Here is a 21,132-nt window from a genome sequence, read left to right on the forward strand (position 1 = left end):
AAGTATCCATTTGTATTTAATGCCACTATGCAGTCCTAGTTTAACTATTACGAGAAAAACTCATTTTTTCAGTTTTCATACCAGTTGCTATTCAAGTAGCCATAAGATAAAAATAATACAGGATACATAGGCTCGTGATACTTTTTTAGAATCTCAATTAACCAAGGAAGTTTTTAAGGTAATGGGCACGATGGTCTTCCTACATTTTTTTTACACGATGGCTGATCAAAAGTGCAAGACAATGAATTAATTTTTCCTTCTCTTCTGCAATTTCTTAAAATTTTCATACTTTCAAACTAGTTTGTTGAACTTTGATATTTTCTTTTGATAGCCCAACTATCCCTTGTGATAAGGAAAAAAACTAGATTGAAAAGTATCCTCATTTGTAGAAATGGTACGAGAAAAAGTAATCGCAGGTGGCAATTTTCTAAAAATGCACAAAAACTTAAAAATCTTGAAATCGGTGATATTTTTACTGGGGTCAAAAATGGACGTTAGGGAGATCATGGCGAGGCCTATCGATGGTTACAGGGTTATCCATTGTTTTTGGGACACCCTGTATAATGAAACCGTTAAAGTAGCTTTTTCTTTTTGTTGTACTGTAAAACTACAATTATAAATGAAGTAAACAAACCCTGACACAATCAAAATTAAACACACTTTTTGGACTTACCTCATTTAATTTGAATGACCAAAATGATTTCAAAACCTTTTTTCCACCCAAATCGTGGTATCACAACAATTTATTAGTTGAAAATATTTGTTTTGTTTTCATTTCGATATTTTTTCACAATTAAACAACCTAAATGTCAATGTGACAGAGCCCACAAAGTTGTGGACGCTAGTTGGCGCTGTAATCGTGCACAGAGCCAATAAAATCTTACGAGAGTTTCACTATTTGTCCACTATTCCTGGATTTATTTTTATAACAAAATGTATTGTCTTACGAAGATATTAAATTAACTCGTTAATACTAAAGAAAGTAATCTTATATAAAGTCTTAAGATTCTGCTGGCTGATTACGTTAGCGTTTATAGCATTTTTACCAGAAAATAATAGAAAAAGGAATGGCCCACTTGCAGATGTCTCGCCTTTATCAAGGAAAGATGCTACTGCATCAATCTACATTATGGACATAATGCTAACTGAATTTCGTACGCGACCTTCGAGGTGATCGGGGCCGGAGAACGAATCTTGTTATGATGTTATGTACTCTTGCGAACATGTTGGGTGAAGGCGAAATTGCCCATTATGTTAAGACAATCGCCATGTTATGCAACAATAACAAAAGAGTAACACAAGAGAGTGCTTTTGATAAACTTTATACTGCTAAACGGTTTGCGCTTTAAGTACCGGAAAGGTCACGTCGATTTAGATAGGTTTCTAAAATAACTCGGAAAGAAAAGTAAGGAAGAAATCACAAATACAATAGGCTAGTTGCCTAAAAAAATTTTTTTAGTCCGTAATGTTTAATATCAAAAAATATTGGACACATATAATTTTATTTGTCAATCTAACAAATAATTACATAGTTATGGTGCGTTGAAGTTGCGCACGACGTCACAACGTGCGGCATTTTTAAGCAAGCGTTGACGTCACGGGCCTCTTCTTATGCACTTTGGGGCGCTATATCTCTTTAAATTTTCATTAGTTTGAAAAAGTGAAAAATACGTGTAAAGTATTTTTTGATAAGTTAACCGACGGACTAATTAAAACTCTTGCTTTTTGACCCAGGCAACATCCCCATTCTATTTAAAGGATGTCATTTCCTGGAGCCAATGGCAATACATGTAGTGCAATTTCAGACGCTTAAGCTGCTCAAAAACCTGTTGTTATTGTTACATCTTCCCACTCAATCGCAATAAAATTGCGTCTATTAAATTATTATTTTTTGCATCCATTATACGTACTGTTTATTATTTGATTTATGTTTTAAACGGTCCACACGTGGCGTTGGCGTGGTATGGCAAATGTTGGTGGTATGTTATTACCTTAGTAACTACATATTTAGTGCAGTATAAATAGAGGAACTAATCAATCTGGCTTTCTTTCCTCGGATTTTCAATCATCATCATCACGTGGCGTGCATGACTTTTATTGCGTGTAAAGTCTGCCGCAAGTGTACCGCATAATGACTTGAATGGAGTGATGATTAGTATTTAATAGGTGTATGGAAATAAAATATTGTTTTTAGAATGAAGTAGAGTTGCAAGATGATCGGGACATGTCAAGATTCTCTCTATTTTATGTATGTCCTCCTGACTCCCGATAAAATAGAAAATCTCCCGAAAAAACATTTATTTTACGACAAAATTTAGCCGATACCTATGCCAAAATTCATCAACACTGGTCAGTGACACATACACAAGTCAAAACAAAAAGAACCCGGCTAATAGTTAATCTGTCTCTACCAAAGATCACCAAAATTGGTCAGCGGTTTACAACAAACGTAGTAAATAGGCACATTCGCATTTATACTACATATTAGCTTTCTCTAGCTAAGTAAAAGTAATTACAAAATCGTCAATTTAATACAATCGTAAATAACGACACAATCCGAGTGTCAGGACCGACAGGTATAACCTGTTCGCCTGGGTAAATGACCCACTAATTGCCAGTCTGCCCGCTAGATATAAATTCCTTAAGCATCTTAGATATCTTAACTATTAAGATCAAACTGGGAGTTTAGAATCTTAAGAGAACTGAGCCACATGCAATAAAGTAGAGGAATTTGAAACATTTTTGTTTAAAGAGTTAAGTTTGTATCAGCTGGAAAACTGAAGAAATAATCCAAATTGGCCTTGTAATATATTTTTTCATTGCGATAGTGTTTTATCTGTCGTTTACATGAGAAAATACGATACGTTTGATAAATAGAGTGAGTGAGATACAGGCCAAGAGTTTCCTTGTTGTGGATAAAAACAAAAGTGAGCATTGATGGAATTTGGAATGAAATATGGAATGCTAACAAACAAGCACATCGCAAATAATCGTATTTGTTGATCGACTGATCGGAACGATAAGATGAATTCAGTCAGTAATCGTATTTGTTTATTTTCAGTCACGAAACAAAGCACAAGAGGTGGACTTTCAACTTATGATGAGCAATCACAATTTTATCTTTCTAAAAGTTCTATCCAACTTTCTGAACTTTTCATGCACATTATTATACAGCGATGAATAGGATAGTAACTACGACATCAAGCCATCAATTACACAAACCATCTTATGTAGGGTAAGGTGTTATTCTGCAACAAAAAAGTATAGTAATATGCAGTACTGACTGTACGTATGATCTCTAACTAAACTTTGTTTGTGCGTCGTTGCCGGTACACTCATTGACGTATCAGACGCGTGTTTAATTGTTAACAAAAAGCATATACATACGTTATACAACAATCCAGAACCAGTTGGTCCAGTCCGTGCATTTATGAAGAGCGCCTAGTTACGCGGCCAGTTTTCAAGGACTATAATTATGTGTTTACGTTACAAATACATAATAACTGTTTGCTTTTTCTCAACCGCAGAGAACACCGCGCGTTATGGAGTAGGAAATACGTGGTTAACTCTTATAAGTGAGCTATGCATGAGAAAATAACAAGCGAGATGATTATTTGAGATGATTGCCTCCAGAATTACAAAGTAATCGACATAAGACAAGTGTCAGTCAAGTGCCCAATAGTAGTAACTTGATTTCCGAGTTGCTAGCGAAACCGTACAAATGGAAAGCTAAAATCTATAGCGGGTAGTGAAAGAACCTCAGATCATAGAAGGAAAGAACACAGTAAATGCGCGACATTCTGACGTAACAAAATGCTATTTAGTCTACGAGTTCCACGATTGCACAAGTGCCCTGGGCCTAAGTACTAAATAAAGTATTTGAATTTATTCTCGTTTTATCTTCATGAACACAACAAAACCCATCTTTCCAGGCGATCGCATGCGTCCATGCGCGGAAGTTGTAGCCATATCCTGCTGCGCCTGCGCCGGAACAATTGCAGTAACAATCAGTTTCAGAGGTCTGCGGAAGTATCTAGCTGGTTTTATTTTTGTCTTATATGTACAGTCAGCGTTTAATTATACCCACCTAACAGCACCCAGAGGTTAAAAAGTTAACAAAAACAATACAACGTTATTCCCTGTAACGAATATGTGTTGTGAACTTTTTGGCTACTTTGGGTGTCACGAACTAATTTGACACTGACAGTTCAGTCCACAATACATCTGACTATACACTACTATTACAAAAATTGCATCTAGGTATTACAACTGAACAAGATACCACAATGTATAGCTGGATGTGCAGTTGCATATAACAAGGTCAAGCGCAGCCAGAGTGAGGAAAGAATGAACGCTTTTCACTGTTGTTGCAGAAATATTATTTAACGAAAGAATTCACGCCACTTGATTTCAGCGCGGCATGCAATCTTCAGGAGTTCACAACCCTCCGTTGAAAAACTCATTTTATTTTTGCAAGTAGGCTTTTAAAAGCACTTTTACACGTCCAAATATTAACCCTACCACTGCTTCAGGACAACAAATGGGACAGTGCTGAGAAGAAGCAGCGCAAGAAACTCAGTCACTATTGTAAAACATACCTTTCACGCTTATTGGCGTTGGCCATAATGCCATCTTTATCGATGAAGGAGTTGATGCAAAACCAAAAAGAATAAAAATACCTACGGCTACAACATACAAAGACAATACAAAAACAACACACAACAATGACGATGTAATGATAGAAGTGGCGTTATGAATGAATATTATCAATGACCTTCATGAATATTGAAAATTAGAAACACTGACGACGAAGAGGAAGGACGATGCCATTGTTGCACATCATAAAACATTATTACACACTTTTTTAGATGATTTCATAGAGATTACATTCAATGACATTAAGAGTTTAATGTGCTAATCTAAATATTGATAACAATGGGTAAACAACAAAAGAAATTCAGACTGCAAATGTACTTTTCCAATGATGATTAAATATGAAACAAATATGGATACAACTTGGAAATCTTCGAAAAAGATTTTCAACACAATAAACAATGGGGTAAACCTAATCTAACCACTCAGTGACGTATATTTACAGAAGGGAGATAGTATCGTCAATTCTACTAAAACAACACGGAATTTTTACAATGTATTTGCTATTTTCAAGGTATTATTCAGTTTCAGCAACAGTGAACATTCTGAATGCGCTCTTAACTATTCAAAAGGGATGTCGACTTTTTTCAATCCGCAGATTAAGAAAAAGACAGCAATACTTTCAAAGAATCAAGCGATGAAACATTAGAAACCACGTTCCAAAAGGTAGGATCGCAGTCCACTGCAACTATTGGAATGGAAACAGACGTATGAATACACAAGTAACACGACAACGTTTGTACAAGAGAAGCTACTTCCTTTTCGCTTCAATGGAGAGCAAGCATTACGAGAATCATTCACATAGACATGTTAATCAGCAGTACAGAACGTGGCTAGACTATAGTCTGGTCCGGGACCACGTAGAATTTTGTCCAATGACCCCAAGCTACCCATCCTTATCGCTCGCGCATAATTATGTTGCTGTCGCGCATAATTATGTTGCTGTCGCGCTCGCCCACTCACTGCGGGCGCCCCTCGCACAGTCGTGACAGCAATATTATAATTACGCGCGAGCGATAAGGATGGGTAGCTTGGGGTCATTGGACAAAATTCTACGTGCTCCCGGACCAGACTATAGAGAGTGCAAGAGCTAATAGACTCACACAACACGGCACTTACACGGCTCCTCGACCTCTAAGTTGCCGTGCCTCAGCTTCAGACTCAGTCTACCGACTACTTCGTGGCCTGTGGAACACAAGTTTTATCTCATTTTAAAGACAGACATACAAAACCGACAGATTTATTTCTGATGGACATTCTGTTCACATCACGTCACCAGTCTCGGACATGCCGATGATTTTACACAGAAATCTTTCGTTTGCAAAAAAAGAGAAGTTACTGTTATTACATTTAAAAGATAAATTCTAGTATTAATAAAATTATGGAGACAACATGATATCTGATGGCTACCACCCACGAGATAGGGTACTACAGCACAAGAAAGCTCGAATATCAGCTTTATTGAAAATTATGCTAAGGTGTCACGAATGCGGATGCTGATGCCAGTGATCGCAATAATTGTTTCTGATTATGAACTTGAAGAATACTCTAAGTAGATCTGATATCCAGTCATCCGATATCCTGATATCTATAGGTAGAGTTCAGCTACATTTACAAATACAGGTGCAGAACCACAAAGAGTGATAAGAAAGTAAACACTAAGTAATAGATAATTGCAAATCGTCTTCATAAACAAAAACACAATTAATATGCTGATAAGAATTGGCTACAATAATATTGATGAAAACTTTTCTGAATGTCAGACAATAATTGGACGGATTCTTTTGGCATCCGTAGTCGTAGTCTTTGTACATACGTTTGACCTCCCATTTGAGGCCTATGCCCTAATTGATGTATTGTGTGCTGCAATAGTAAACTGGTTGACCAATTTGGACCGATTACACTTTATCCAATTCTATCCAAAACCACAAATCTTTTACTTTTTTTAATGGAATTTGTCATATGCATTGGAAAAACCTAAAAAGAAATACTGAAAATTAAGGCCCATTATGATTACGAAATAAGACCTAGTTTCAATTCCAATAACTAGATGAATAACAGATTTGAATCCACTCTTATCTTGATCAAACTAAAAAGACAAAGGCCAAAAATCTAGGTTGGAATTCATTTTATGCGGAAATAAGGAATCAAGGCCAATCACACCTCATGGTTTGGCTTGGGCGTTAACAAGGTTTCATATTAGCAATACCGTAGAACTTGCCAAGGAGATGTAACGGAAGTTCAAGACAGTACCGTCTGGAATCATAATCTTCCATGATCAATTAGGTGCCTAAATATCATTGGCAATAATGCCGCGAATGATAAAATTGGCAAACACCTTGATCAAACATCTAGGTTTGGGCACATTGGGACTGGAAGCAGACTGAAGCTGTGGCGCTTGAATTCAGCAGATAGTAAAGGGCGATTAGATTGATTTTCGAATTATGCGAATATGATTCATGCGACAATATTGACAAGTCCGATATCGCGTTGTACGAGACACGCAGTCAGCGTGACAGCACCTGGCGGAGCACCAACAATTAGGTAATGTCAATAACCTAAAACTGGACGCTTGCCAATTTGTGGGCGTTCATAGAAAATATTTATTTCCGATTTATTTGCATACCGGTGCAGCAAGTCTGCCTAGCGGCTATTGTTGGAACCAGGTAAGAATCGGATTAGAAAGCTCATGATTACTTGTAGTATATTTTAATGCTTCTGCTATGACGCTTTTCTCTTAACTTCCTGAAACTGTTTATTTGCCGGAAAAGTCATTTTTGTCACTTTGGGGATGCAAAGGATTATTTGGGACTCATTTGACGTGATGATAACAATAACGTCTCTCCAGAGGAATCCAGAAAGACTTGCGGTCTGATGGTGTTTCCCTGAACACTTAAGCGACGTGGCAAGGCATCCTATTTGAACAACTACCTCGCCAATGCTAACAGTTTAAGTAGCAAGGCATTAATTAGTATCAATTAAATTGCATCAAGATTTGCCTGAAGATGTTGATTGATAAGATTCAGCGAACATTGTTCATGTTTGCCAGATAATGAGATCACCTTTGCGGTGCGCATAACCCGATGTGCCTATTTGAAGAAGGCCAAACAACTCGTGACGTAAATTGAAAAACTTTTACCCGCAACGCGAGCAGCCACTACGCCCACCAACTCTTTTGCATGGGAGACTCAACGTTTCTACTTTTTAAAGTTTTATAGCATTTGCCACCGCGCCTAGGCTATCATCATGCTAGGTCCGTTGTTATCGCTTTGTATCCAGCCAGATTTATTGGGTCAGTCCATGTCATACACTCATAGATGGCCGTCAGCTGCTTCGCTGGCACGTAATACAGGCACGTCACGCGAGTGACACACATCTCTCTCGCTAATATTCTTGTCGAACATTCGCACTAGGCTCACGTGCGATGGGATATAAAACCCGAAGTATATGGCATACATTACACAGAGCAGCGGATGTTTAGGCATGCACGCGTCACTTTGCGAATGATAATGCACACTAACTCGTCGATTGGGAAAGGTGTCTGGAATCGTTGATTTAAAACAGGGAAAGAGTTGCTGCATCTAGCAGAATAATCAATTTTCATGAAAGTTTTCTTTTTGACGCGTCCTCTAAAACTAATTAATTCCAGAGATTTCAAGCATAAAACAAAAACTTTTGCTTTTGAACGTGCTGTATGAAATTGTTAAGACTGTCGACTTACGACATTCTTTCGGCTTGGCAGATTCTGCAGTTCTAGTTATTTATCTAGCACGTTTCCATCCATTGCTCCTAATGCATATTTAACTTCCATCGGGCCTGCAAGGCCGGCAGCCCGAGCATTCCGAGCGCCGACACTCGGTAAGGAATGGGCCATACTACCTGGCTAAGGCATGGTCGACTGGTAGAGCTTTTTGTGGGCTGTTGAAATCCGGATGAAGATTTTGATCTAGGTATTCAGTATTAGTTAGGTTCTCATTATTGGTATGCTTCTCATTAAACGTTCTAGTATTTGAACTGGCAGATATCTGATGCTAAGGATAGATGATGTATAAGATAAATTTCTAGTTTCCTATTTATTGTCTGCCCAAGATCTAAGGCATATTGTGGGATAGCCTTATCATTATTGCTTTCCCTTCAATTCCGATGTAATTAATATCAAATTATTCATGAAAATAAGTCATTCCAATGTAATCCTACGTAAGTCTTTATTTCTCACGCCAAAGTTTTTCCGATTACGTATTCCATCCTTTGGCAACGATTTGGCTCTCCCGGTGGAATAATAATACAGAAACACATTAATCATCTATACCAAAATACTCGAATCAATCTGAACATAACTCAAGGATTGGTTTCACGCGTTCAACGCATTTGCGTTCTGGCATCGAATCAAAAGCACGAGAATGTTTGAGTGAGATAATAAAATATTTTATATCAAAGGTTCGGTTTGGCTAATTTGTGTAAGTACGAGAGAAACGTACTGCCAAACCAACACGATCAGCCTGTTTGCGATGGCGACGGCGATCAATGCATTTTAGTCTGATCGCCATCGCCATGATGGGTATTAAATGAATTAACAAGGAACACGTTCATTTTACAACTAAAAGACTTAGCGATTTTATCCACTGCACTTTGAACGTGTATGGTGTGAACGTTGTATGGTTTCCTAAAATGGGTCAAAGATTTGGATAGCGCCATTTTCTTGCCGGTTATCGGATTATAAGTTCAAAGCTGCTTAAAACGGTTATACTTACTAATAAATTCTGAAGAATTCTAGTTTTTGAACTTTTTGATACGTATTTTAAGTCAAAAGGCATCTGTCTGTGTAATAATAAAACGATAAAAGGGTTAATTCTACTTAATCTTACAGAAAATACTATACAACTTATACTATATTAAAAAAATAAAAACTACATATAATTAATAATTAATCAAATGGCATACTACTTCCTCGTATTTAGGAAATACCGGACTAATTCTTCCGTGACAAAAGTTAATAAATCAGCGTATATCGCTATGACAAGATGTTTGACTTTTCGGCAATCGTTATCAATCAACTTTTGTGATCAACGGATCAAAAAGCAAGTAGGACTCTCTTTTTGCGAGTCATCGAATACTATACGTATTTTCAATTGACACAAACATCTAAAACTGGTGCCTACATGGGTATTGGTATGTTTCTACAGCTGCATGCGTCCGGGAAATAGGCCTATGATTTCAATAGCTAATGTACACACACACACGAACTACTTAGTCGATGCTAAATGGTCTCTAATGGCGTAATGAGTTTGAAGACTTGTCGCAGACCGCAAGGTTTGTAAATACAATACAAATAAAACTTAAAAAGGTAATTAATAAGTATGATTGTGTTAATTCCCCTTTTCATTAGGGTAACAAAGATATAGGCCGACGGAAAATAAAGGAAAACACTGGCCCTTTATGCAGTTTTAATAAGTGTCATTTTCCAATAATAAGCATCTTCTGATGCTGTCAACAGCACGTTAAGGTCATGCGAGGATTAATTAAAACCATACAGGCAGATAATGAGGAAAATACATTATAAAACCTTTTTAAACATATGGCTGGAGATCCTAAAAGGTCAACCAACTTGCAGGGTCAAAGATATTTTCGGAATATGCCCTACGTAAATGTTAAGTAGGTACATACATAAAGGTGAAACTTACGCTCAGTGTGGGTGAAATGGCGTAGGTCATGCAAACTTAAACAGAGTACTGAGATGAGAGATGTAAATTACTAAAATTGATACAAATGCTGGGATGAGCAGAACTTTTTCAAAATTAAAAACATATAAATCAACTGATAATGCAACCTGCTTACGTAAATAGTGATAACAAGATAGGTACAGTTACCTATCTTGCTCACATAATGTAAACCAGCGGATAGACAATGCAATGGTTTAACAGATAACATTATGAAATAAAATTCAGTCAGAATTCAGAAATATTCGTCACCATCTTATCTGTAAAACAATAATTTGCAAACTTACAATGAAGAAATTGAATTTAAAAACCACACATTTCATGAAATGCATCACTGGCAAAAGTTACATTTAAAAGATCAAATTTCAAATCTGTGTGTGAAATAAGTAGGCTTAATCATGGGCCATGGTTAAGATTCGGCTATTAAAAAATAACTACCTGAGTCTTGCATTGTTCATAGAAGATAAGGAATACTCAAGACTTATCAATAAAGCTACTGTTGGAAATAACTCAGGTAGTCACATAAAACAATAAAATGTTAGTAACTTTTTTGAATAATACACTTTTACCATAATTTTGGCTTTTCTGTAGTCATACACAGTGGTCAGTATTTCATATACCAATTTTATAAATTAAGGCTATAGGCTATACTGATATCAATCAGGCTTAGTAGTTTGCCTTGGGCAGTCTTGGCCTGAATGATTTGATTCCTTTCTTTTGTGTGACCATGATCCCAGATGTTTCAAGTATAAAGGTTCTTATTAGAGCTGTTGCCTATTGATAGCAATGTACAGTCAGCCAAAACCACCATATTTATAGCAAAATATCACCTATCACTATTAAATAGGTGATTCTGTGTTTAGTTTACTTATCTTGATTGAGTTGCTGTCTGTACCTTTTGTTTCTTTGTTAACCTTGGTAGTCTGATTTTAATCCAGTCCAGTCAATCTCTTAAGTATGTATATTCTGAGCATTATCAGCTGGATCAAGTCTACAGAAAAACATTTGGTATAGGAAAATTGGATGTTGCATAGATCCATTACCCAGTGCTATCAGGATTATTGTGTTATCATTTATGTTGCAAGATTTAGAAGCTAATAGAAGTAATAAGTTCAAGATAACATAATTTACTAAGGCTATAAATTAAAGATAAAGGCTACTAACTTGATATGAAATCTACAGATCTTGAAAAGAATATTTTGTTGTTTTGAAATTAATTGTATTACATTATCAGACTTAAAACCATTTCATTCAGTTGAAGACAACAATAAGTCGTCATTCATGAATCATTGACCTGTTCCTAATTAAATAACAAAGAAGTTTTGGATGTCATCAACAATTTTTACAGCTGTTATTAACATAGGTATGTATGTTAATAAGGTGGTATCGAAACATGAATTATTGTGGATAATATAATCAATGAGTCTGGCAAATGGTTCGGTTTGTGCAACTGTGCATAAACACATGCCACAGTGAACTCTATGTGTTATAATGGTACCATTAAAATGTATTTGGGTGAGTGATTGACTATGTAGTATGTACACTATCCAGGGCCTACTTACATAGCTTACATTCTTTTTTTGGGGCTAAGTTATTCTTCTATTAACATTTAATACAAGAATATGAAAACATGTCACAGGAAATAATTGTCACTGATAAATAAAAATATTGCTGAACGTCCTCCTAAGGATAGATTGCAATAAAATGAGAAAAAAAAATTTACTCATATATTTTTGTTGTCAACACGACTAGAAGAAGTTTTTTTTTTCTGGAGTAAGCCAGATTAAGACAATCAGAGTAAATATGTGCAAAAATTATAACAGTGCAAATAGAAAAATATTTATAAAATCAAATGCATTATTAAACTATTTGTATGTGAAAGATACCGAAAGGAATCATACAATTATTATACTCAATTGTGTTTATAAATAAAATCTAAAATCTTCAGCATTGTAAATGAAACTAAAGTTTCTAATGTGTGTTACTCAACTAGTACTAAGTTTAATTAATGTCTTCAAACAAGCAGATACCAATTAGAGGTAATTAGCATCACAGGCTGCACATTCATGTCACAAGCCAGGGTACAGTTACAGCCTGTCTTAGAACCACATTTAATAGTAAATGTTGACTAAATTGCTATGCACTATGTAATATTATTTCAGACTATGTAATATTTTACTTACAAGAAAAAATGTAAATTAATTTATTGTAAAATTTAAAGAACAACAAAACACAAGTTAAAAGAAACTTTGACATAAAATATTCTTATTACATCATGTGAATACTAAATAAGAATGACTGTGCATTCTAAAATTCTTTTGAAGAAATTGAGATTTCATTGTTAGATACCTAGTTAAAAGTTTTACAATGAAGTAAATAATAGGTGATAATTGTAGATCTGAAAGTGATGTTTTAAAAAGACAGTACTAAGAAATTTTTTACGTTGCAAGTAATGTTATTGTTTGAATGATAACATAGCTATAAAATGTCTATTGGGAACAAATTGCCAGCAGAGCTCTGTAACTAGCAAATATTAAAGAGATACTTCTCAGCATAAGCAGTGCAAAGTACAACACGTCTTGAGTGCTAAAGTGAACAGTAATTGTGGCAATACGACGCACATAACCTCCGCGAGACACTGTTCACATAATTATTAAAACAAAAACATGAATACCTGAATCGAGGCTCCTGTCCACGCCCCCAGTCATTTTCACTATTGTTTGACGACGTTAGTTTCACTTTAAAGCCACTGGCGGGAAACACACTTCAATCCTGGCCGACCAGCACCGTAATCCAGGCAGCAAATATAAAAAGAACCCAGTTTCAATGTCACTGAGGTAACACGAGGGTAACTTGCGAGTTTAGGACGAACCGTCAGCTCGCAGCCGTTGCCGCGATGCACTAACGAATTGCGCGCCCTACACAATAATATTGCAACTTTATTTACCTTCTCCCTCATGGAAATTAGATTCTTGGTGTTTATGTCCTTCGATATCAGCCATGTTCAATTTATTTATTTCGAGACTTGACTGAACATAGCGAACAAAATTTTTCCAACACGACGCAAGATGACAAACTTCATAGAAAAAAAAATACGTGTCACTTGTCAAATTACGGTGTTGCAAACTTAATTCTAATTTTCCTACTATTATTTTTAATACCTCAATACTTTCATAATTTTTATCATCCTGAGCTTCATGAACCCCATCCAATACTCGTTAGATACATTTAATTAGGTTATTGAATACTGAAAAAACTGTTAAAATAATCAACAGTCCAAAAATGGTAGAAAAATTCACCTTTTAGAATATTTGTGGCAAAAAGAAAACTAGTAACACTGTCTGCATCTGTCAATACTATAGTGCTGAGATAAAAGTTATTTTCGATAGCTAATATCGACGTTATTACAACAAATTGAGAATGTTACTAGGTATGCAAAATCACTTGAAACCTATGTTACAGTTAAGCTTTTACATTTACAAATACATTAGTTTTTATTTCATTCAAAAATACCCAGTAGTTATGATTTTATAGGCATTCAAAGTTCGCTTAAATATTGAGTCCCGCCGATGGTCACGTGACCCCACGTGACGTACATTCACAGTGTCTGCTCACTAGAAAACGGATATAAACATACTTAAATATTTTTTTTTGTAAATACAAACTTATTATACATATTAACACCCAGACCCATCACAGAAATTAAAATTGAACCAAACCCAAACTTTTGGGGCTCGGGTCGGAGTCCATACGTAAGCCGTGGTCGGCGTTTAGGCAAGGTTCGAATCGATGTCCGAAAGTGAGCCATTGGTCATTCATTGGTTGAGTGAGATTCGTAGTTCGAGAGTATGCCAGGGTCCTCGGGAAGGGAAGCATCGAGGACCAAAAAAATAAAGTCGTCAAAAGGGAAACTTATACAACACTCTTCTGCTTTTATTTTGGCAAAGACTTGGTTTTGAGAACTAAACAACACTCACGATGAAAAATACAAAACAAAGCGAATAACAGATATAACAGCTGTGACAATATTTTCAGTGTTGCCATGCTAATAATATGGTGATGAATAAAAATAATCGATATAAAAATCGATTGTATTTTTTGATGACTCGAAATAAGGTGTATAATAAGGTGTGTGTGAAATAAGGTTTCATTTAGTTATTTAAATATTTTTGGTAGTCTTATTGGAATATTAAAAAGGTTTTATAAATGTCATTTTAATGAATACGTGTTTAAAAAAATACTAATATTGTCATAGTCGAAAACCAATCGATATGAATCGATTCTTACCGATAAGATTCATTTTGGCAACACTGAATTGAGTGATAAAGACAGGAAGTTGTAATTATCACATAAAGTACTATTTAAATTGGATTTTTATAAAGGCAAATTGATACAAAGTTACACTAAGTGAATACTTTAAAAATTAATTAAAAATTTTTGGCAAATTCATATTTTCATTAGCAGCTTGTCCACGCCAGGCCAGAAATGAACATTGTCCTTTCAGCTTAATCGGTTGCCTGGAAGTGGGTCTTAATTCAGCTTGCAAGATTCCACCCATACAAATATGAGCCAGTCGCTGTAATATGACGTCACGCGCATAAGATGGCGGGCCGGCCGCCGCCCGCACTTTTAACATTCAATATCTTGGAAACTAATTGACGTATCGAAATAATTCTTTCACGTGTATTTTTTATTTTTAACAGAGAATACAGAAAGCTAAAAAACAAAATTAGTGAACATTCTTCATTGCCTTGTCCTTGAGACTACGTCTATACTAAACAAATAAACGCCCATTCTCCGCATTGTTTTGTTTCGGCAGTTGCAGATAAGATAGCCAGTTCCTCTGTAGTTGAGGATTCCGAACCGAGTGAAGCTCGCCTTTCTACCTTCCGCCTAATCATCAGTTTCCATGAGGTAAGTTGCAGGTGAAGGGCAAGAGATTCCTTGTTGTGGTTAAAAAAAAGGATCCCAATTGCCATTTGATAAATAAATAAATAAATAATAAATAAATCCTTTATTTAACCAAGGTTACAACTTAGTATTTAGTGGTCCCCGAACTAGGTTACACCTGTCTCTTGGGGACTGGAGTACGAGGCTTAAAATTAAATGGCGTTGGCGTTGATGATTAGATTAGAATGATTACTAATTTTTATAACGTTGTCATATTGCAAAGAAAAAAGATATTTTGTATTTTTGTATTGAATAGGCTCCAAAACTACAGGATTGATTTGAAAAATTCTTTTACAAGAAAAATCTAATTTTTTTACTAAATACCTAGATCATCTACCCATGCGAAGCCGGGGGGCGGGCCACTATAACTTAAATAATAAAAAGAAAAAAAAACCTTGCCCTTTTCTAAATATTTTTAATACACACACAAACCTTTTTTTTAAATTAAAAATCATCGATATTTTTAGTTGGGATTAGCTGTACACCACACACCACTACATCTGTCATTCTCCCTTTTTTGCAAAGGGTTGTTTGTGTGCACTCAGGTGTCAAATTTCCTTTCCAAAATATTGCATTTATTTTAATTGTTTGTGAATAAAACTAAGAAAATGCAGGTAATTTTGAAGGTTTCATTAGCCCTGTAAACTAAAAAATTGTCTGATGGTCAACTTTTGTTAATTCACGGATTTTATTTATAGAATCCCAATGAGGATACTGAATGGAATGATGTCCTCCGGGCCAAAGGGATCCTGCCGCCCAAGGAGAAGGAGGTTTCTGAAGAAGAGATCGTGAACATGATCGAGCAGACAATCCTACAAAAGCAGGCTGAAAGTGAGTATGGAGCAAGTTTGAGGTTATGGAAACACCCGAGATTATTTTTCTATTTTATTACTGAAATACTGATTCTGGTGTTAAATATTGACATGAATTTTTCTGCATCATGCAATAATTTTGGCTTGATTTTGCTAAAATCGTAGTTTTTGTGTCATATTTGTGATTCAACTAATAATATAATTTGCATTGATGACTCATAACATTTATATTTATAAATCATGTTAATTTTAGAGGACAAACAACTGTCAGAACTGGACTTGGATGGTCTCGATGAGCTCGAGGACTCTGAAGATGAAGCTGTTCTAGAAGAGTACAGAAGGAAACGGATAGCAGAGCTCAAAAAGTTGGCAGAGAAACCTCGCTTCGGAGACGTGAGGGAGGTCTCGGGGCAGGACTATGTGCAGGAGGTCAATAAAGCTGGAGAGGGCATTTGGGTGGTCATACATTTGTATAAACAAGGGTAAGAGTCTAAACTTTAACTTTGCACTGTAATAAAGAAAAAAAGCTTTTTGAGTTTTTAAACTTTCAAAAATTTTCAATGCAGTATCCAGCAGTGTGCCCTCCTCAACCAACACATGAGGCAACTGGCAGCCAAGTTTCCGTACACCAAGTTCCTGAAGGCAGTGGCTCAGACCTGCATCCCCAACTATCCCGAGAGGAACCTGCCCAGTGTGTTTGTGTACTTCGAAGGAGATATGAAAAAGCAGTTTATTGGTGTGGAGCTGAGAGGAACTGCTCTCACATGTGATGGTAAGATTTTGTAATTTTTACTGATAAAAATATCAAATGATTTGTAGGCATTGTTCAAATAACTTTTGACCTGTGAACAAACTATTAAATATTTTTTATTATGAAGAAAAACCAAACTGTTTTGTAGTGTAGTAGCTTTGTGTAGTGGATATTTTAAAAATTAGAACTTCTAGGCCCAGTTACAGTTAAGGTTTAAACTCCTATACATAATGTGACCATGAGTTTTTACTGTTTGTTCCAGAATTTGAGTTCCTACTAGGACAAGTAGGAGCAGTGGAAAGCACAATAAAAGAGGACCCCAAACCAAAGATCAAGGACAAAATGTTTGCAGACCTTGGCTCCAATGACTGGTGATGTTTGTCATAGATGAATGCTTTTCATTTGTCTATGATTTGTTAAGGAAGTGACAATAGACTTTGCTTGGGGTTGGTGGGTTCGATTCTAGCTTGTAATGCAAATATTTATTTATTTTTTGTTAAGTTACTAACTAAAGATTACTTTGATAGTATTAAAATGAATGTATTTTGAATATGAATGATAGATGTGAAATTTGGAAATTGTTATGAGCAATTTACCTATCGACCTAAGTGCACAAATTACACCTTGTTGAGTACAAGATGAAATATGTAATAAATTGTAATATTTTTTACAATACAGTTATCTCTTGTATTCATTGTGTTTCTATATCCCTGTTTGTAGTCCCAGAATGACTAGTTCTCAAAAATGAATCAAAAGTATAGAATTGAAATATCATTTTATTTCTGTAATGTCTTAAAACTAAAAATATTTACAGTATTTTCTTCCTTCTACCATAAAAGGTACAAATAAAATTATAGTTCTGGATCAAATCGGTACAGCCAGTCTTTTACACCAGCCTGTAAATTAAATTTTCAATCATCATCAATCATGTATGCAATACTTTAAACAATGTTGGCATGTAAGTATTTTGCCTAAAAATAATTTTCAGTTCAGTCAGTTGTTATTTCACAATCTTACTTTAAAGTAAGCTTTATTATGATGACTGGCAAGGTCAGATATTGGGTTTATATTCGCTGAACGAAAATAGAATTAAGAAATACGAGGCCTCAGCGTTTACAGAGGGGAGTCCACGTTTGATGAGTGGTTGTGGAAGCAGTTACAACGGTCAGTCTGCCTAACACCCTCTCAGCGTGTTGAGCGCAGCCACGGTGCGGGCGAGCGCGGATTCGGCGGGCAGGCGCGAGGCGAGCGCCAGCGCGAACGTTCGGCGCAGCAGCGAGCCCGCGTGCTCGGGAGCGGCGCACGCTAGCTCGGGCAGCGCGTCCAGCGCGCTCGCCGCTACTTCTGGCTGCCGCGACTCCAGGCACTCCAGGATCGCTTCTAGCCCTGGGAAAGGATGATGTCGTCAATAAATTGTTTACATTTGATATTATACCCTACGATCTAATTCAGGTGATGTTCACGTTTCAGTTGAAACAAATTGGAGTAGTTTTGAAAAAAATCGTAAAACTGCATATTTTATCTTAGTTCTTTGGGTATGTTTTTGAAAAGGATAATATCTACTTGAAATACAGTGTTAACCTTAGTCAATTCCTAAAAGATCATGCTTCTGAGGGCACATCATGTTGATGGCTTCCACCAGGGCCACCGAACCGTTTTACTTTTTTCGAATGATTGGTTACGTTATTCAGATTAAGCCTAGCCGCAGACTTGACTTTTTGTCAGCCGATATTTGGGCGGGCTGCTAATCATTCAGCGGACATGTATGAAAGGGCGGACATTACATCGATTTGGTATCTTCACACAAATTAAATCGGCCTCCAAAAAGTCTGCGGGTAGTCTTAACAGAACACTTGACTCACCCGGGCGTGTATCAGCGACGGCAGGCAGCAGTTTAGGCAGCAGCGAGAGCGCGGCGGCGCGCAAGATGGCGGCCGCGTGTGTTAGCCCGCCCCATGCCCCGCCCTGACGTTTAAACCACGCTTACGACTACGTTTCATACTCGCACTAAGCACACAGCACACTCGACTTACCCGGGCGTGTATCAGCGACAGCAGGCAGCAGTTTGGGCAGTAACGAGAGCGCGGCGGCTCGTAGTGGCCCGTGCGAGGACGCGCACAGCGGCGCGGCGGCGCGCAAGATGGCGGCCGCGTGCGCAGACCCGCCCCACGCACCGCCCCTGCGGTTGCCCCACGCTTAATACTCGCACACACCACACTTGACTCACCCGGGCGCGTATCAGCGACGGCAGACAGCAGTTTGGGCAGCGCGCAAGATGGCGGCCGCGGAAACTGGACCTCCCCATGCCCCGCCCCGGCGTTTATCCCACGCTTAATACTCGCACACAGCACTCTCAACTCACCCGGGCGTGTATCAGCAACGGCAGGCAGCAGTTTGGGCAGTAACGAGAGCGCGCTGGCGCGCAATATGGCGGACGCGTGCGCAGGCCCGCCCCATGCCCCGCCCCGGCGTTTATCCCACGCTTACGACTACGTTTAATACACAGCAGTCTCGACTCACCCGGGTGCGTGTCGGCGGTTACTCCACGTTTACGACTGCGTTTCATACTCGCAATAAGCATACAGCACACTCGACTCACCCGGGCGCGTATCAGCGACGGCAGGCAGCAGTTTAGACAGTAACGAGAGCGGCGCGCCGCCGCGACGACGCGCAGAGTGGCCCGGCGGCGGCTCGTAATATGGCGGCCGCGTAAACTGGACCGCCCCATGCCCCGCCTCGGCGGTTATCCCACGCTTAATACTCGCACTAAGCACACTCGACTCACCCGGGCGTGTATCAGCGACGGCAGGCAGCAGTTTAGGCAGTAGCGAGAGCGCGGCGGCTCGTAGAGGCCCGTGCGAGGACGCGCACAGCGGCGCGGCGGCGCGCAAGATGGCGGCCGCGTGCGCCGGCCCGCCCCAAGCACCGCCCCGGCGTTTATCCCACGCTTAATACTCGCACACAGCACACTCGACTTACCAGGGCACGTGTCGGCGACGGCAGGCAGCAGCGACAGCGCGGCAACTCGTAGGGGCCCATGCGAGGACGCACAGAGTGGCGCGGCGGCGCGCATAATGGCGGCCGCGTAAACTGGACCGCCCCATGCCCCGCCTCGGCGGTTATCCCACGCTTACGACTGCGTTTCATACTCGCACTAAGCATACAGCACACTCGACTCACCCGGGCGTGTATCAGCGATGGCAGGCAGTAGTTTAGACAGTAACGAGAGCGCGGCGGCGCGCAATATGGCGGCCGCATGCGCTAGACCCCCCAGGCCCCGCCCCGGCGATTATCCCACGCTTACGATACGAATACGTTTCATACTCGCAATAAGCATACAGCACACTTGACTTACCCGGGCGCGTATCAGCGACGGCAGGCAGCAGCTTAGGCAGTAACGAGAGCGCGGCGCGGCGGCGCGCAAGATGGCGGCCGCATAAACTGGGCCACCCCACGCACCGCCCCGGCGGTTATCCCACGCTTAATACTCGCACACACCACACTCGACTCACCCGGGCGTGTATCAGCAACGGCAGGCAGCATTTTGNGCATTTTGGGCAGCGCGCAAGATGGCGGCCGCGTGCGCCGGCCCGCCCCAGCTGTTATCCCACGCTTGCGACTACGCTTAATACTCGCACACAGCACATTCAACTCACCCGGGCGCGTGTCGGCGACGGCAGGCAGCAGTTTGGGCAGTAACGAGAGCGCGGCGGCTCGTAGGGGCCCGTCCCAACGTTTATCCCACGCTTACGACTACGTTTAATACACAGCAGTCTCGACTCACCCGGGTGCGTGTCGGCGGTTACTCCACGTTTACGACTACGTTTCATACTCGCACTAAGCACACAGCACACTCGACTCACCCGGGCGTGTATCAGCAACGGCAGGCAGCAGTTTGGACAGTAACGAGAGCGCGGCGGCGCGCAAGATGGCGGCCGCGTGCGCTAGCCCGCCCCAGCCCCCGCCCCGGCGTTTATCCCACGCTAACGACTACGTTTAATACACAGCAGTCTCGACTCACCCGGGCGCGTGTCGGTGGTTACCCCACGCTTACGACTACGTTTTATACTCGCACTAAGCACACTTGATACAGCACACTCAACTCACCCGGGCGTGTATCAGCGACGGCAGGCAGCAGTTTGGGCAGTGGTGAGAGCGCGGCGGCTCGTAGGGGCACGTCCCAAGTCCCGTCCCAACGTTTATCCCACGCTTACGACTACGCTTAATACACAGCACTCTCGACTCACCC

At 39.3% G+C, this 21,132-nt stretch overlaps 3 protein-coding genes across 6 annotated transcripts in view; 1 reads left to right on the forward strand and 2 right to left on the reverse strand.

Annotated features, from left to right (window-relative positions):
• Positions 1–13,457, reverse strand: part of atl (atlastin GTPase) — a 30,508-nt gene extending 17,051 nt beyond the window's left edge. The window contains exons 1-3 of one of the 4 annotated variants that reach the window (XM_028316034.1): positions 13,318–13,405; positions 13,045–13,142; positions 5,773–5,838 (exon numbers count right to left, since the gene is read on the reverse strand). In XM_028316034.1, coding sequence (XP_028171835.1) covers positions 5,773–5,838; positions 13,045–13,078 — 100 coding nt within the window. In that variant the 5' untranslated portion in view covers positions 13,079–13,142; positions 13,318–13,405. Of the gene's footprint in view, positions 1–5,772; positions 5,839–13,044 lie in introns of all 4 variants that reach the window. The other 3 variants (XM_028316033.1, XM_028316035.1, XM_028316036.1) reach the window with 3 other exon arrangements.
• A 2,366-nt stretch (positions 13,458–15,823) lies between these two features.
• Positions 15,824–17,573, forward strand: viaf (viral IAP-associated factor). The gene is made up of 5 exons (XM_028316051.1): positions 15,824–15,934; positions 16,019–16,151; positions 16,386–16,614; positions 16,699–16,904; positions 17,146–17,573. The coding sequence occupies exons 1-5, from the start codon at positions 15,929–15,931 to the stop codon at positions 17,256–17,258; spliced, it is 687 nt and encodes a 228-aa protein (XP_028171852.1). The 5' UTR covers positions 15,824–15,928; the 3' UTR covers positions 17,259–17,573.
• On the reverse strand, positions 17,391–19,956 carry LOC114361118 (uncharacterized). The gene is made up of 3 exons (XM_028316056.1): positions 19,863–19,956; positions 18,917–19,078; positions 17,391–18,269 (listed from the first exon to the last, which is right to left on the reverse strand). Exons 1-3 carry the CDS (start codon positions 19,954–19,956, stop codon positions 18,058–18,060), a joined length of 468 nt encoding a protein of 155 aa, XP_028171857.1. The 3' UTR covers positions 17,391–18,057.
• Between the last annotated feature and the right edge of the window lie 1,176 nt (positions 19,957–21,132).

This window comes from Ostrinia furnacalis, unplaced genomic scaffold, assembly GCF_004193835.3.
Source record: "Ostrinia furnacalis isolate ACB-3 unplaced genomic scaffold, ASM419383v2 OfSCF5405, whole genome shotgun sequence".
Taxonomy (NCBI): Eukaryota; Metazoa; Arthropoda; class Insecta; order Lepidoptera; family Crambidae; genus Ostrinia; species Ostrinia furnacalis.